Raw genomic sequence first — 15,012 nt, 5'->3', positions numbered from 1 at the left:
GGAAAAAATAATCTATCGAAATTATACTGAGTCTCATATTTGTGTTTTATTGATTTTCATTCTGCTTTTGATACGGTGCAGAGGAATATTCTCTGGGATAAGATAAGTTATCAAAACTAGGAATTCCACCTAAACTCTTGAGAGGGATTACATTGCTGTACACGAACACTTGGGCAAGAGTAAGGTTGGGCAGGGGCACAAACTACTAAAAAAAATATTAATAACGAACGGGTGAAAACAAGGTTGTGTCTTGGTCCCAATCCTGTTTAATTTGTATCTCGCTGCTATTTCTTCAGAATTGAATGACATTAACTCACACTCTCCGTTGGTAGCTGGTTTCAAGGTCTCCCACCTATTGTACGCTGAGGATATTGTTCTGCTCAGCTACACAAAGGTGGGGATGCATCAGTTAATTAGTTAAACTGCTTTGTAGGCTTTGTCCCAAGAGTTAAAGATCAACTTAAGACAAAAACCATGTTGGTGTCAAGGGTTATAGCAACTCGCCCTATTTGGGAGGCAATAAGTGATTGTAAACACACGCAGGCCCATGAATATCTTAATCTGGCTTTATCTATATTTAAGGCAGAACAATTAAGCGCCTTACCCCTCTCCCAGGCTGCATTTAACAGAGTAATTGGAACACCGTGAAATAATTAGGGCTTTGCATTGGCAAGTCTTGCGTGGATCTTTTAAAATAGGCACTTTGTTTCTTAAAGCTTGCTTGTGGTAGGTTCGCTCGGTAAAACCAGGTGTTATTAATAAACAAACTAGGCCTCTGTATGCTGCACTTTATGAATGCTTAGATCCATTCATAGTGTTGCAAGTTAGTACCGAACAGAATAAATGGGGTACTGCAGGTAGAGGAAAAAGTAGGCGGATTGTGTCATCAGCAAATGCATTTTACGTGCACGTTTTTTACACATTTTATTTAGATGGATTGAGTGTTCTTACTGTGGGACTAACCCTTATTTTAAATATGTTTTTTTATTGTTTAATAACGGTAATATGTATGGAATGTGTATAAATGTGTTATATTGTAAGTTTTTATTAACTGAACAATACATTTTCATTCATTCATTCAATCCGTTTTTTATGTATTAAATATTTTATTGAGCATAGGCAAAAAAACAAATGCACCTCAGGCACTTCTGCAAGGGCCGCCACCGTTCTAGGGAGGCCGGGGTCAGCGACCCCGCGGGTACCCATCATAGGGCCAGTGGGTACAGTATCTTATTCACACAGCAAGCCGCCTACAACCCATTGGGCCGGCCGCGTCTTAAGAGGTGCTACTACGGTGCAAGCTGGTCAGTGCTAGTGCATTGCGAGAAAACACAAGAAACAAAGAACTGTGAACAACCCCACCACCCACCCCACCCCAGCCCTCCCTTCTCCTTGTCCATGTCCGGGATCCAGCTCTAGGTCGCGAGTCACTCTCAACAGTCAGCGGACGCCACACGCGTGGGGTCCGTGCGCTTGCGGGTATGCGTTTTGGGTTCCGGGAGAGGTGTTTCGGCTAAGCGTAGCAGACGCAGGTAGCGCGGGCAGCTCACCTCCCGAAACTCCCCGGTGAGCAAGGCGAGGAATGGGCGCCAGAGTTCCGCAAAGTCCGCCCCCCTTCCTGACGCTGCCAGCGATAGTTTCTCCATCCCCAGGATCGCCCACAGTCTGTGGAGCCACCCCAGTTGTTGCGGAGCTTGGGTCGCCCTCCAGTGTGCCACAATGTTTTGGACCGCAGCCCCAAGCGCAAGTGCAATCAGGCGCCCGCGCCAGGATTTCAGAGGATACATGAGCGCGTTTGGGAGGCCTAGCAGGATGTACGCTGGGAAGCGCGGTAGTTGTGTGTCTAGATGCGTATCTATAAGATCCAGGATAGGGTCCCAGTAGGGGCGCAGCGCCTTACAGCTCCACAGCAGGTGTTCCAGCGTCCCTAGTTCCCCACATCCCCTCCAGCATCTGTCACTGACCCGGGCATCCCAGTGGTGTAGTCTCTCAGGGGTGTGGTACCAGTATGTTGCTACCTTAGTTAAAGTCTCGGTAAGGCCGGTGTGGTGCGCCGAGTGTCTGGCTCTATGGTACACCCCCTCCCATTCCTTCCTAGTGAGCTGCCTCCCCAGGTCCCTCTCCCACCGGACTTGGCCCGCATTGTAGGTGTGTGCTTGCGTGAGGAGCAGCTGCTGATAGAGGTCCGATATCAACTTCTTATCCGAGGTGCGCGTCAGCAGCCATCGTTCGTAAGGTGTGAGGGGCCGTTGGGCTCCGGGTTGGATCGAGGGGTGGAGCACCCAGTGGCGCACCTGTAAGTACTGCAACCGTTCCGATTCGGCCACGCCGTAATCTGCTTTGACCTGCCGGAACGGCAGAATGCCCTTGGTGTCGAACATGTGTCCTGCCGCGCGACAGGGTGTCGTCCGCCACGTCGTGAACGCGCTGGAGTCCAAGCCCGGTGTGAAGTCTGGGTTCTCAAAGATGGGGGTCATGGGCGAGGGGAAGGTGGTCAGCCCCTTGGCCACGGCTACCCTATCCCACACTCGCAGGGCGGTGCTGGTGATTTCAGAGGCGTACAGGTTAGGGGGACGGTGTCGGCGCGGGAGGAAGGGCACGCCTTGGAGGGTGCGGCCGGCCACTGCCTGGTCCAGGAAGAGCCAGTGCTTACCGGACTCCAGCTGGAACCACTCCACAAAGGTGCGTAGCTGTGCTGCCTGGAAGTACAGCGTAAGATCAGGCACGCCGACGCCCCCGTTCGCGGGGGGTAGGGTGGCGAGAGTATGCTTGAATCTGGGTCGTCGGCCGTTCCAGATGAACCGTGACAGTTCCGACTGAGTTTGTTGGAGCCAACCCGCCGGGGGGCTCAGAGGAAGCGTCTGGAATAGGTACAGAATCTGCGGTAGCAGTGTCATTTTGACTGCGGCAATTCTGCCCAACCACGATAGCGTAAGTGGCTTCCAACGTCGGAGTTGCTCCCGGAGTTTGCGGGTGAGGGCCTCATAGTTGGCTCGCGCGGTGCCACGGACAGTAGGAGCTAGGCGAACGCCCAGATAAGGGACGGTAGCGTCCGACCATTGGAATTGGAATTCCGATTTAATCTCGTCCACCACCTCCGGGCTTAGTGAGATGTTCAAGGCCTCAGATTTGGCTTCGTTGATTTTGAAGCCCGAGGCCAGGGCGAAGGTGTGTAGCTCCACAAAGAGAGCGCGCAGGGATCGCATCGGGTCAGTGAGGGACAACAGGACGTCATCGGCGTATAGGCTGATTGTGTGCGTGTCGGCCCCAAATTTAATACCAGAGATGAGAGCATGTTGCCGCACCCTCTGAGCCATCGGCTCCATGTACAATGCGAACAAGAGTGGTGACAGCGGGCAGCCCTGGCGCGTGCCTCTGCTAATGTCGAACCTCGGGGAGGTGTGACCGTTCACTCGTACCGCGGCGTTGGGCCGGCGATAGCAGTTGAAGATGCGGTGGCGAAGTTTCTCCCCAAAGCCGAAGTGGCGGAGGACCTGATCAAGGTACGGCCAGTGCACTCTGTCGAAGGCTTTCTCCGCATCGATGGTGAGCAGCATGCAGCCGGGTTTAGTGCGTGATCCGGCCTCAATGAGGTGTAGCACCCGCTTAGTGTTATCGCTGGTCTGCCGTTGGGGGATAAAGCCCGCTTGGTCGGGGTCTATCAGTTGTTGCATATAGGGGGCGATGCGGCTCGCGAGTATGCCAGTGTAGAGTTTCAGGTCTATGTTCAGTAGCGATATGGGTCTGTAGGAGCCGCAGAGTGCAGGGTCACGACCCGGTTTGGGAATGACAGAGATAGACGCCTCCAGCAGATCCGGATGTATGGCGCCAGGTGTGTCAAATGTGTTGAATAGGTCACGCAGGAGGGGGGCAAGTCGCTGGCAAAAGGTCTTGTAGAACGCCGCGGTATAGCCGTCGGGTCCAGGGGATTTCCCGACTTTTAGGCGGGCAATGGCCGAAATGACCTCTTCCAGGCCTATGGGCCGCTCCAGGAAGTCCGCCTGGGCTTGGGTAAGGGCGGGGAGGTCCGCGCCTCGCAAATAGGCTGGACTGGTGTCAGGGTCCAGGTGATCCGCGTCGTAGAGCGCCGCATAGTAATCGCCAAACGCCGTCGCAATCGCTGCGTTCTCTGTGATCAGGTCGCCACTGGGCAACCGGAGAGAGCTCACTTGTTGCCTCTGAGTCTGCGCCCGAAGTCTACTCGCCAGCAGTTTCCCGCAACGGTCGCCACCGGTATAGTAAACGTGTTTGAGGCGCATCGCGGCGTATTCCGCTACATCTTGGTCCAAGGCCGCCAGCATTTTCCGTTCGGCGCACAGTTGACGCCATGCCCTGGACGCCCCCGTGCGCTGATGCATCTGTTCTAATTCCGCCACGCGTTGGGAGAGCTCGGCTCGTTTCAGCTCCCTCTCCTTGTTGTTGGCCGTGGCAATGGAAATAATTTCCCCGCGCAGGACCGCTTTAAGGGCCGCCCACTGGGTCGCCTTGGAGGTGTCGTCATTTGCGTTGTGCTCCAGAAAGCGGTCGATCGCCAATGTGAGCCGGGTCTGGGTGTCAGGCAGCTGTAAGAGACCGTCCCGCAGTCTCCAGTGCCGTTGAGGTGCCGGCATGGCACCCACCCGAAGCGTCGCCACCACTGGGCAGTGGTCTGAGAGCGAGGCCGGTAGTATCTCCACGCTCTCTACATGTAGCGCTAGCTGCGAAGCGCCCAGGAAATAGTCTAGCCTCGCATACGTCTTATGGGCGGCCGAGTAGTACGTGTAGGCGGTGGTTTGGGGGTGCGTGTGCCGCCAGAGGTCGATGAGGCCCAGGTCCGCCAGGTGTGCGTGACCTGCCGCAGTGAGCGCTCCTACTTGACCTGATCTCTGTCCCGAGCGATCCACCGTGTTATGAAAGACTAGGTTGAGGTCCCCCCCTAGCAGCAAGTGAGTGTGTGTGGTGGCTGTGATCGTCTCCAGGGCCGTGTGCAGGAACTTTTCTTGGCCCTCATTCGGACCATAAACTGAGCCCACAAGCAGGGTGTGACCCGCGAGTTGGAAGCTATAGAGTAGGAGCCGCCCTCTAACTTCGGCTTCTTTTTGGAGGACTTTCCCCTCAAAGGACTTAGCCACTAGGATCGCCACCCCCGCAGACTTCTTCGGGGAAGAGGAAAAGAACTGCCACGGGAACGCGCGGGATTTGAGTCTATGCTGGTCGCTGCGCACAAGGTGTGTTTCTTGGAGGAGGCAGATGTCCGCCTTGGAGCGCTCGAGATAGGATAAGATCGCCCTGCGTTTGTTCGGGCTGTTGAGACCCCGCACGTTAAGCGTAAGCACTATGAGGTGTCGTGGCATATCTGGGATTGTACGAGTAGAGCCAAGCCTGCCCGGTGGCCGTGAGTGTGGGCCCACGGGTCGTGGAAGACGCTGCGCTAGGGGCCGCGGTAGGGCAACCCTCGGCGACCGAACTTTCTGGACAAGGAGAACCCTCCCACCCCTCCCCCCTCACTCCCCAGGACCCCCCCAACCCAAACTGTCCCCCCTGGTCCCCGCTCAACCGGAGCAATTGGAGCAACCCCCCCACCTGGAACCCCCTCTCACGTAGTGCAAACAGTTCCCATCCAACTCCCCGTACCCACCCCCCAACCCCTTCCACCTCCCCAACTGGTAAAGAAACATGGTCCAATATTGTCCCAGGTCCAGTCTCATGGCCACTGGACCCGTGGTAAGGTAAGTCCGTAGAGTGGGGGCCGTGGCGGCGTCGCGAGCAGGTCGGCCCGCTCGAAGCACTCCGCCACAGACGAAGAGACAAAGTCACCATCAGGGAAGACCCAGGAGCGCTCTGCACGCGCCCCCGCCGCCGGACTAGTGTAGCCCGAACCCATCATGGCTTGTGGAACCGGTGTGTCGCTCTCCCAGCGCTCAGTTATTGTTCGACGGCGCCAGGCCCTGCGCCACCGTCTCCACCGCGGCCCTCTGGCCCTCTTCTATCTCGGTCGCCGCGGGGCGTTTCGGCCTGCGTCTGCGTCGTTGCTGCTGCCAGCGGCCCGGGCCAGTCTCAGTAGAAGCCTTTTCTCCCGGCGACCCATCGTCGACCACCGGTTCCTCCAGGCCCAACACACGGCAAGCGTCCCTGAGGGTGCGTGGCTGATGAAGGATATTGCCGAGCCGAAAGACTAAGCGGAAGGGGTGCCCCCAACTGTAGGAAATGTTGCGCCGTCTCAGTTCCGCTGTCACTGGCCGAAAAATGCGCCGTTTCTCGAGGGTAAGTGCAGCCAGATCCTGGTAGAGCGCCGGTGCATGGTCGCCGAAAATGATCCTGTCCATGCGGCGTGCCTTGTTCAGGATCTCCTCCTTCGTCCTGAAGTCCTGCACGCACACCAAGATGTCTGGGGGGTGCGTTGCATCGGCTCTCGGCGGGCCCGTTCGGTGGGCTCTATCCAGTCGCAGGGGGGCATCCGCCTGTCGGCCCAAGATGTGGTTGAAGAGGCCCTGCGTGAACCGAAAGAGGTCCTCCGTGTCCGGGGCCATTTGCACTCCTCGGATCCTGATGTTATGCCGCCGGGAGCGGTTCTCCAAATCTTCGGCATGGGTCTGGAGATCCACCTGCTGGTCGTGGATGCGGGCCAACTCCTGCCTTAGGGCTTCTATTTCGGCGTCCCGGGTGTCGCTCTTCGTTTCCAGGTCTGCCACCCTCTCCCCTATGGCGTCGGTGTCGTGGCGGACCTCCTTGATCTCATCCTGGAGCTCCTTCTTTAGGGCGTGGATGTCTTCCCTCAGCCCCGTGAACAGGGACTCCAGAAAGGACCGCGTGACTGGAGCCTCGGGATCTTCCCCCCCAGGGGGTGGTGGGGCCACCGTCTGCTTGTCCGTGTCTCCTCGGGGGTTTGACCCCCCGGGTCCATTCCGCTTCCCCACGGTGGGGGGGGTGAAGAGATCCTTGATGGTGCGATCCTTCCTGGGCCTTCCGCCGGACATGTCGTCCCCAAGACCCCAGCCGCGTCCGCCGGTGTCACCCTCGGCTGGCCGCAGACCGTCCTTCAATCCTGGTGGGCACCGCTCCGGCCCCGGGACAACCAGCGCCGCGTGAGTGGCTCCCCCGTGATCCCCTCAGTCTTCCACCACTCCGGGGGAGCAGTGCGGCGCGGCCTCTCCACAAGTCCGTGGCCGGGTCAGGGGGGGCCGTGGGACGCTCCACAAGGCTGTATCCAGGTATAGGGGGGCCGCGTGTCGGGTGCAGGAGCACCGGCTGTGGAGGGCAGGACGGAGAGCGCCGGACGGGCCGGGTGGGAGGCCGCCCAAGATGGCGCCCGCGGCACACCACGATGCACTGTCCTGGGGGCGAGAGCCCAGAGTGGTCGTTGAGGCCTCCCCGCGGCGAGGGGGGTCCGCTCACCTCCGAGGGGGTCGTGGCCTGGGGGGGCTTGGCTGCTCGTGTGGGCGTCTTCAATGCCCGCTCAGGATGAGGGCCTTCGCGCTGTCCCACCACGTGCGCTGCTTCTATGGCTCCTCTCCGCACCCCCCGCACCGACCTGCCACCACCTCCCCCGACGAAGGCCCAGGTGCGCAGATGTAGCTAGGGACCGGGTAGTACCGCAGGCAGGGATGGGCGACCGCTGGGGGCCTTGCCAACCGACCCCGTGTCGGCTGAGTGTGCTGTTTAGTGTCCCGGCCTGCCGACGTGTCCCGTTGCCAGCGGACAGGACCGTGGGGGTGTCTGCCGGTCCCCGCCGAGTCCCGGTGATCCCACGTGGAAGGGGGTCTGCTGGGCTGGGGGGTGGGGGCCTCCCTCACTGCCTCTCCTCACCTCCGTGTTTAGGGCCGTCCACTCGACCCAGGCCGAGTCCGCTGCCAGGCGCCACCAGCCAGGCACTCCGGGTAGCAGTAGGTCCGTGTGGCGAGCCCGCAGAAGCCCCCGGCAGATGGTCACGGGGGCCTCGCGCTCGGTCGCGCGGGCCGGGCTCACCGATGCAGCAGCCGGGCACAGACGCCCGTGACTCGGCCCGCAGGCTCCGCCCCTCGCGGCCTCGCTGTCGTTCCGCGCTCCCCTCAGGCCGCCCGTGCCGTCAGACCACCGAGCCGGGCCCAGCCGGGGTTCTGCACCAGGAATCGCCCACACAGCTGTCCAGCAGTCCCCCGCAGCAATGCCGGCCTCAGCCCGCCGGGGAAGTGCTCGGGTCCGGGCTTTCTGCTGAAAGAAACGCTGTGGATAACGGCCGGCGGCGGGAGCTCCGACAAAGCACGTCTGCTCACGCCGCCATCTTGGCCACGCCCCCTCAATCCGTTTTTTAAACATCAAAATGGACAAGCTGGTATTGTACAGCAATCAAGATGATGATGTGCTGAGCATCATGTGTTCATAGTGGTGGTTAGAATGAGCTCAATGGTCATAAATGTAATATTATCATAGCTTCTCTAAACAGAGTATTCTTTTTCTTCTTTGGCAGTATCCAAACAGATTGTACTGGCACAACTCTGCTGGGTATGGCCCAGTTTAATCCAGTGCCCTGAAGTGGATGCATTACCACAATTCTAACTTCTTCAAATTTCTCACTGTGTATGCTTTTATGGTTTATGGTTCAGTACCAGTATGCTTCATTATTTGCTTTTCCTATCCTCATTTCTAAACCCTTTGGTTTTAAGAGGAGAGTAGATTAATGACGGTAATGCCTTAATGGACTTCTGGGAGAGGATTCAATTATTTTCCAATCCTGATGCTAAAGGGTATTATTTTCATGTTGCTATAACACACTATTAATGTTACATAATGCATAATTTCTCAACAGATCCCCAAGTTCGCCCATTCATAGAGTCAGCGCATAATGGCACTTAAAAGTAGCCTGATACTTCTCAGACGACACAAAATAAATGTGTGCATATAACAACAGAATAGTTAACGTGGTGAAAGGCACTCGTAAGTGGCCACATTTATTTTTCTTCCACTTAGGTTAGGTCGAGAAACAACTCTGAGATTACCTAAGTGGCTTATAGCACTATAGAAAACCCTAAATATGATACATGAATCCATAAAATAAAAATATAATAAATGGCATACATTATTTCTTCACTCCAGAAGGTTACATGGAAGAGCCAACTATTGGATTGCAAGGCCCAGCAAGCCCCATCAGGAACTAGGGAAATATCAAGTCACATAGGCACGCCTACATGTGGTAGTAACTACCACTGACCCACAATGGTTCTCCCCAATACCACACCCTCATTGATTTTCAAGTCACAGTGAATCCACTAGAGATGTATGTGTGTGCATATATATATATATATAAATATATATACACACACAAATTATATATATATATATTTGTGTGTGTCTGTAAAATAATGAAAATAATTGTCATTGGTTGGCAACATGAACCAGTGCTCCGTTGCCTAGCTCAGCATGTACATTCAACCTGATAAAAAAGCGTGTGCACGCTAGTAAATTGACATTGTCTCTTCCCTCACTGTCTACTTCACCCAAGGTATCTTAAATACAGGCTCTCGAGAGGGCTACATTTGACCTTGGCACCATGTACACATTGGTCACTCTAAATGTATAGTTTAGTGTCTTCCTCTTGATCATAGATTAGGGTGGTTTTATGCGTCACTTACGTAATATATGAGTTGGAATATTCAGGTAGGGCCCTTAGTTCGTCTGAAATATTTCTCAAGCCTGTTGGACAGTCATGCATCTTCAAACACATTAACAGCCTTAAGTTTCTATGTAAGTGTAACTGTCTAATATGTGTCGCTTAAACTTACCCATGCAGTTTTTCATCATCATAAATCCACTTTCGTATCCCTCAAAGCAGTCACACTCGAAGTCCCCTGGAGTGTTTATACAGTTGCCTTGGCCACACAGGTCGGGAGATATCTGGCATTCGTTGATATCTACAAAGGACCCAAAATAGGTGGACATTAGCTTCAAAAGGCATTTTTGTGTTTCTAAATCTACATCGAAAAGTTGAAGGAGCGTTGTGAATTTGCTTACCTGTGCAGTTCCTTTCTTCAGAATCTATTGCAAACCCATTGTCGCATCTGCATTTGAAGCTCCCAATGGTATTTCTGCACTTCCCATGCGTGCACAGACTGGGGATCATTTTACACTCGTTGATGTCTGAAGGAGGAGAGGAGACGTCATGGTTAGTACCACATACCATTTGAGACCTCTACTTCACATTCCTCTTATGTCTTTCAAGAAGCTGCTTATGGTTCAAGTCTTTAACATATGTGAGGGGGCAGGTAGGAATACAGATAGGGGTGCTGAGATGGACACAGACCACGGTAGGGATCATTGAATGATCCAGGCTTTCAATGCCCTCAACTTTTCCTATGGAATTGTGCAAAGAGAAAATATTGTGAGAAAACTCGATGAAACAAGTATGCTGCACTTGACTCTGAAATCCACGAGAAGGTCAAGAGTGGGCCTTACTTGTGATGAAAGTGATTCCCGTTCTCCCTGTTAGAGCACAGCGAACAACCCTTTCACCTCACTACTACAAGGATCCCATATCAGCACTGCTCTACTGGGAATCCAGAGGCTAAAATTAAATATCTGTTAGAATGTCCCCATCCACAGCCAGCTCATAATGATTACAACATTGTTTTACATCTCTTTCTGGATTTATAGCTAAAGGAGTCTTCTCACAGCAATCGAGACCATAGTAAATCTTCTAAGCCATTGAGAGTTAAACCCTTTAATAGGTGTCTGGGATATAAATAGTAATTTTATAATAGTTCCATACCATTGCCAAGGTGTATGCGCTGTCAGACCTCTCTCTTGAGTAAATAACGGCTTTGGACTACTTTTGCAAATATGTGAAGGTATTTACATAAGTTGTAAAGCAGACACTTAAAAAAAGTGAGACACTCAAATTAAACGCCTCCAGATTGGATGCTCAACGTAGAAAGTATGCCTTGTAGGACGAGTATTAGCCAGGGTTGGGAACTAAATTTAATACCTATTTTTGCATATAAATAGGTACCAACAAATACCTTTTTAATTTGTATTAAGATGCCTTGCTATTAAAGAATAATTTACCCATGGAAATTATTCTCTAAACAGCAGAGCCCCATTACATAATGCGGGTCCACTAGTTAATGGACCTGGGTTTCTTGCACTTGGTATAAAATGCTCTGAGCACATTTTTACTGATTGTACATAAGCCCAACAGGACCTAGGTTCACTGCTTCAGAGCACCAGCTGATTGTGTGCTGCCAGATACTAACTGCCCTTGGCATGAGAGACAGGGAGTGGCCTCCACAAAAGAGGTAACACCCAATCTGGCCGACTTTCCAAACCTTACTGGAAGATGGCAACTTTACGACCATCATAGCCTCGCTGTTTTCAAGTCTGCTCTTCACCTGGCAGTGGTGGAGTTCATTCGCACAGGGCTTCGCCCATTGCAAATGAGCTCTGCCATGTGCGTAAAGGAACACGCACACCTTACGTTACAACCCACAAACTGCACTGGTCTCGTGCATTTGGTACAGAAAGATTAAGTTGGCCCTTTCTGAACCGTCCAAATCTGCTTTTTGATGTTAACTTAGTGAATCAAAATCAAGTCTTGCCTCTTGAAACCCACACCTGTCGCTCTTGGTGTCCCCCAGGGCTCAATCCTCTCCCCCTCACTTTTCACCCTCTTCTTGGAACCCCTTACTATCATCCGAAAACATGCTGAGGTCGAATACCACCTTTATGCAGATGACACACAACTCTACTACAAAATCAAATCTACCAGTGACATCCTACATCTCAACATTACACTGAATAAGATACAGTCTTGGTTTACCTCTAAGCATCTAAAATTGAACCCCAGCAAAACAGAAGTTATCCTGTTCTTCCCCAAAAGGAACCACCTTCCAATTCAAGACTGGATCAACTAACTGAAGGCCCTGAATTGTTCGCTCACTCTATCCAACTCGGCTAAATCCTTAGGCTTCACCCTTGACAAAAACTTGTCAATTAAGGGTCACATAAAAAAATCAGCAAAAGGAGTGCTCACCTCAAAAAAATGAAACCATGCATTCCCTCAGATGATTTCAAATGGGTTGTTCAATTCCTGGTCCTCTCCAAACTCGACTATGGAAATGCTATTCTCATGTGAACCCCGAAAACTCACCTCGCCCCCCTCAGATCAGTACTAAACATGGCTGCACGGTTCATAACAGACATCAAACGCTATGAACACATCACACCTGCCCTCAAGTCCCTAAACTAGCGTCCCATCAAAGGAAGAGAGGACCCAAGGAGACTGACAAAGTAGATTAAAGTGCCATAAACTGTTGATGGTGCCTCTGGAGATGTTTTAATATCATAAAAAAGAAATGTTGCATTTCTGCTGGTGAGTTCCACTTTGGACCACGTTGACTAATTCCAGAGGATGCGTGCGTGATATTTCCCAAAGGAGCTGCAACGCGCTTAATCACTATAGTTGGCTGCCTGAGACTTTCTCACACATAATAAAGACAAAAACGAGACCTAAAAGAGAAATAATTATGGCATGGGAGAAAGTCCCTGGGTTGTCATCCTCCTTAACTGCAAAATATTCTCAGCAAAACGTGAGCCCCTGCTTCATCCCTGAAGCTATACACTTTTTTTTACAAGGGAGAGCACTGCCTCTAAACAATAAGAAATCCCACGAGACCTCTGAAAAACCTACCAGAAGGCAATCTTAACCCTTACTTTATTAGCGTTTACCACAGACATCCATTATAAAACTTTACATAATGTCTTGTCAATAAACTTGCATCTCTCATCGAGGTTTCCACCGTGGCAGCTTTATTACTGGTCTGTGTTTCAGCTGTTTGCCAAGTGATTTAAAACAATCCTTTTTAAAGGCTGAGACCATTCACAGGTCAAGAAAGTCCAGTTTCACAGTCAAAATCTAGCTTTTGTTTTGAACCTTCCATACTTGGGGCACATAATTAAGAAGGTGGTAAATTTCCAGCTCCCATAGCAATCACATGTCTCTCTTCTGCTACCATTCTGGGCTACAGCAACAAGTATAATAAAGAGAGCGCACCCCGCTTGTTCTAGATCACGCTCTGCACAGTATCAGTCCGGGTAACACCTTTCTCCTGGTTATGCTCTTAGCATATTTTGATAGCACCATACATACGGTTCTCCTTCATACTTTATCCATGCGCATAGGCACCGGAGGGCTTGTTCTGAAGTAATTGGCCTCGTCCGAAAGGAAGAAGACATTTGAGCAGATGGAATCTGCCCTACGGCTTAATTCCCACTGGTGAGTGGAGTACCTCAAGGTTCAATTCATTTACCCGCAAATTTGAATCTGTATGTGGAACCACCGGGAACACTGTTCTCAGGGAGATTGGGGAGTAACTAACCACCAAGGTGCAAGGACCACGTAATACCTTAGGGTATGTTGTCGAGAGAATACCAGTAAGCTAAAATACCATAATCTCCAACCTAGAGAGCTGGAAACTAACCGAATGCTGCACAGAGGGACGGCATTTCAGATATGCAAATAATAGAGCACTGAAACGATTTTATGAGCATAACTGATTTATTTTACTGGCACAACCTTCAGGTGTGCAGTATGGAGCATAGGAGACAAGGTACTCAAGCTCTTCCACGGTCAGGTCTGTATTAGAAGAGAAGGCAGTACAGTAGTACAGATGCCACATGGTAGTCAATATATTTTTCCACATGACATGGAATTGAAGCATAAATGAACAATTTTTCAACATTCATATAAAAAAAGAGAAAATTGAGAGTGCAGCCCATGAATTTATCAAATGAAACAAAAATATAAATGTGCTTGTTGTAGGAGCGATGGACCGACCAACTCAGTAGATATACAAGCTGAGAAACGTCCTGCAGGGATAACACTGTGAGGAATAGCATGTCAGTCGTGTAAACATGTATGGAAGTGCCAAACCTCTGCCAGATATCCCACTTTCTCTAGGTGAAATTACGAGGACGAAAGGATCAAATCATGACCCATGTTACATATCCAAATTAAGCAAGTCTTTAATAGGAATGGCAAAGGTTGACTTCTGGGAGATGGTATTTAATTGATCCAATGATGTGCCTCAATTTTCAAATATATGATTTAAGAAGGTACTGCAGTGTGTGTGTGGCAATATTATTTCAAATGTATTTTCCTTCCTTTCCATCACATACTAGTATTTGTAATCCACTTTCACTCCACAAACGATACTGTTTCATTTGCAGCGCCTTACATTAAAGATGCTCCAGCTATGATTAAAAAGTTTTTAGTAATGCCATCCACATCTGCATGAAACACTAGAATTAATCAAATTAAATTAAAAAAATGTATAAAGACTTTAGCAGAAAGTGGAGCAAAAAGTGTTAGGAAAAGAATGTGCTGCTGGTGGATGATTATCACTCTGCACCTAGACCAACAGGTTTATAGAGTAATTTTTATGTTTTGTATAATTTTTGCTTCTTTTTTCCCGTTCTTATTTCTTTAAATGGTCCAACTTTACCACTCCTCATGCATTATTAAAAACATACAAACATAAATCCCAAGAATAGCCGCAAACCCCCACATGTCATTCAGTAATAAGTAGGGACTCTTCATTGTGTACCTTTATAGAATGGCTTTCCATTGATCACTTCCCCCCTGGTAGCGAAGCCAGGTCCTCTTGGGCAAAGGCTCTCATATGTTGGTGTTCCCTTGAGGGGGCACTCGTCGCAGTCAGGCCCCCAAGCTGCGCCCACAGAACAGCAGCAGCCGTCTACCCGATGCCGGCCCGCAATAGGTGTGGTGCATTCTTCATCTTCATATTTCAAGTAGCAGGTTTCCAAGCGGATATCTGTTGGCAAATGAAGAGAACAGACATGTGTTGTCACTCAAAGACATGTGCTGTTTGAAGAGCCTGTCTGCCATATTTCAATTCTCCAAATTGCAATTGTTATGTAGGAGGTGTCCGAGCCGGGACTAGGGGGCGCTGTGAGGTTAGTTTCAATCATCATCCACTAATGAGTTATGAAAGTTCGCTCTCAGAGGAGGGGAGGGCGGGTTTCAAACATAGCATTATGGTTTTG

General features: G+C 51.0%; 1 protein-coding gene across 1 annotated transcript in view; it reads right to left on the bottom strand.

Annotated features, from left to right (window-relative positions):
• The window catches only part of FBN1 (fibrillin 1), a 622,956-nt gene that overhangs the window by 192,576 nt on the left and 415,368 nt on the right, over positions 1 to 15,012 (bottom strand). The window contains exons 24-26 of the mRNA XM_086958277.1: positions 14,553 to 14,780; positions 9,967 to 10,092; positions 9,738 to 9,866 (exon numbers count right to left, since the gene is read on the bottom strand). Coding sequence (XP_086814403.1) covers positions 9,738 to 9,866; positions 9,967 to 10,092; positions 14,553 to 14,780 — 483 coding nt within the window. The remainder of the gene's footprint in view (positions 1 to 9,737; positions 9,867 to 9,966; positions 10,093 to 14,552; positions 14,781 to 15,012) is intronic.

This window comes from Lissotriton vulgaris, chromosome 2_1, assembly GCF_964263255.1.
Source record: "Lissotriton vulgaris chromosome 2_1, aLisVul1.2, whole genome shotgun sequence".
NCBI classification, from domain to species: domain Eukaryota; kingdom Metazoa; phylum Chordata; class Amphibia; order Caudata; family Salamandridae; genus Lissotriton; species Lissotriton vulgaris.
The sequence above is the reverse complement of the archived record's forward strand: the minus strand, read 5'-3'. Positions and strand labels throughout refer to the sequence as shown.